Raw genomic sequence first — 1,563 nt, forward strand, 5'->3', positions numbered from 1 at the left:
TCATTTTACATATCCTTATTAGTGGGACCTAGATGAGAGTGCAAAAACTACAGTACTGTGTTTTAAAATTCTAATCCCAAGGAGTAAGCAGGAAGACAAAAGATATTAGTACATGGTAGATAATTAATGACAGAAATTAAATAAAGCTTTTGTGAAAATAATTGGACTGTGATGTGTACAAGAGAAGCAAAATTAAATGAACTGTGGGTTCCATCTACGGTATTAGTATATTGCAGAGAAAAATCACTTACAAGGCTTAATAAATCTATATGAACTGACTAAATGACCAAAGACTGGATAGATGAATGGATAAAGGGGCATCATCCACCCTCCAAGCACTTGTAAGTAGCCTTAGGAGTCACACAATCAGTCTTTCCATTGAGATTTCTCCCCCAAATGCTTTCCAGAAAAGAATTCAAGCCTAACAAGTCATCTTCCTAGGCAGAGCCCTGTGGAGGGCATCTTTGACCTCCTTGTTCCTCAAGCTGTAGATAAGTGGGTTCAACATAGGGATGACAGCTGTGTAAAATACAGACACTGCTTTATTGAGATCCAGGGAGAAACTGGCACTTGGTCGTACATAAATAAAGAACAGGGTACCAAACATGATGGAGACAGCTGTCAGGTGGGAAGAGCAGGTAGAAAAGGCTTTGCGCCTCCCATCAGCTGAGCGGATCCTCAGGATGGCAGTGAGGATGTAAATGTAGGAGACCATGATGGTCAGACCACTGAAGACTCCCACAGCTCCCGCCATAATGAAAACCACCAACTTAATGAGCCCTGTATGACCACATACCAGGGAAAACAGGGGGAACACATCACAGAAGAAGTGATTGATGACATTGGGGCCACAAAAAGGGAGGCGAAATGTGTTTGTTGTATGAGTCATGGTGTTCATGAAGCTAATGACATAGGGCCCAGCCACCAGCTGGATACAGAGCCTCTGGGACATGGCAACTGAGTACAGTAATGGGTTACAGATGGCTACATAACGGTCATAGGCCATGGATGCCAAGAGAAGACACTCTGCTGTCACAAAGAACCCAAAGAACCACTGCTGCAAAGCACAGCCCAAGAAAGAGATGACTTTCCTCTGCAGAAAGAAGTCAGTGAGCATCTTGGGGCTCACAACTGAGGACAAGCACATGTCCACAAAGGACAAGTGGCTGAGGAAAAAGTACATAGGTGTGTGAAGGCGGGAACTGATACATATCAGAATAATCATCCCGAAATTTCCTGTTAAATTGATAATGTAGAAACTCAGAAAGAACAGGAAGAGGAACACTTGCACCTGAGGGTTGTAATTCAAACCTGTGAAAATGAACTCAGTGACCCTGGTGTAGTTCTCACTGGCCATGGACTGGTTGCGATTTTTGCTAGAAGTGCAGAGGCATCACAAAACATTTGGTGAACATATCTTCAAAATTGGGACACAGCAAAAATATACTAGAAAATGAACTAACAAGGAATGATATGAGTTAGTTACGTACTGCAGCTGGGAATACAAAATGAAATAGAGACCACTGCAAAAGATCACGCCCATAGCTATAATATATATAACTC

General features: G+C 42.4%; 1 protein-coding gene across 1 annotated transcript; it reads right to left on the minus strand.

Annotated features, from left to right (window-relative positions):
• Positions 1-421: 421 nt before the first annotated feature.
• LOC123832439 (olfactory receptor 1009-like) lies at positions 422-1,357 on the minus strand. Its single transcript, XM_045860088.1, has one exon. It carries the CDS (start codon positions 1,355-1,357, stop codon positions 422-424), a length of 936 nt encoding a protein of 311 aa, XP_045716044.1.
• Between the last annotated feature and the right edge of the window lie 206 nt (positions 1,358-1,563).

The sequence above is a fragment of the Phyllostomus hastatus genome, unplaced genomic scaffold, assembly GCF_019186645.2.
Source record: "Phyllostomus hastatus isolate PE091 unplaced genomic scaffold, TTU_PhHast_1.1 phas_scaffold_190, whole genome shotgun sequence".
Taxonomy (NCBI): Eukaryota; Metazoa; Chordata; class Mammalia; order Chiroptera; family Phyllostomidae; genus Phyllostomus; species Phyllostomus hastatus.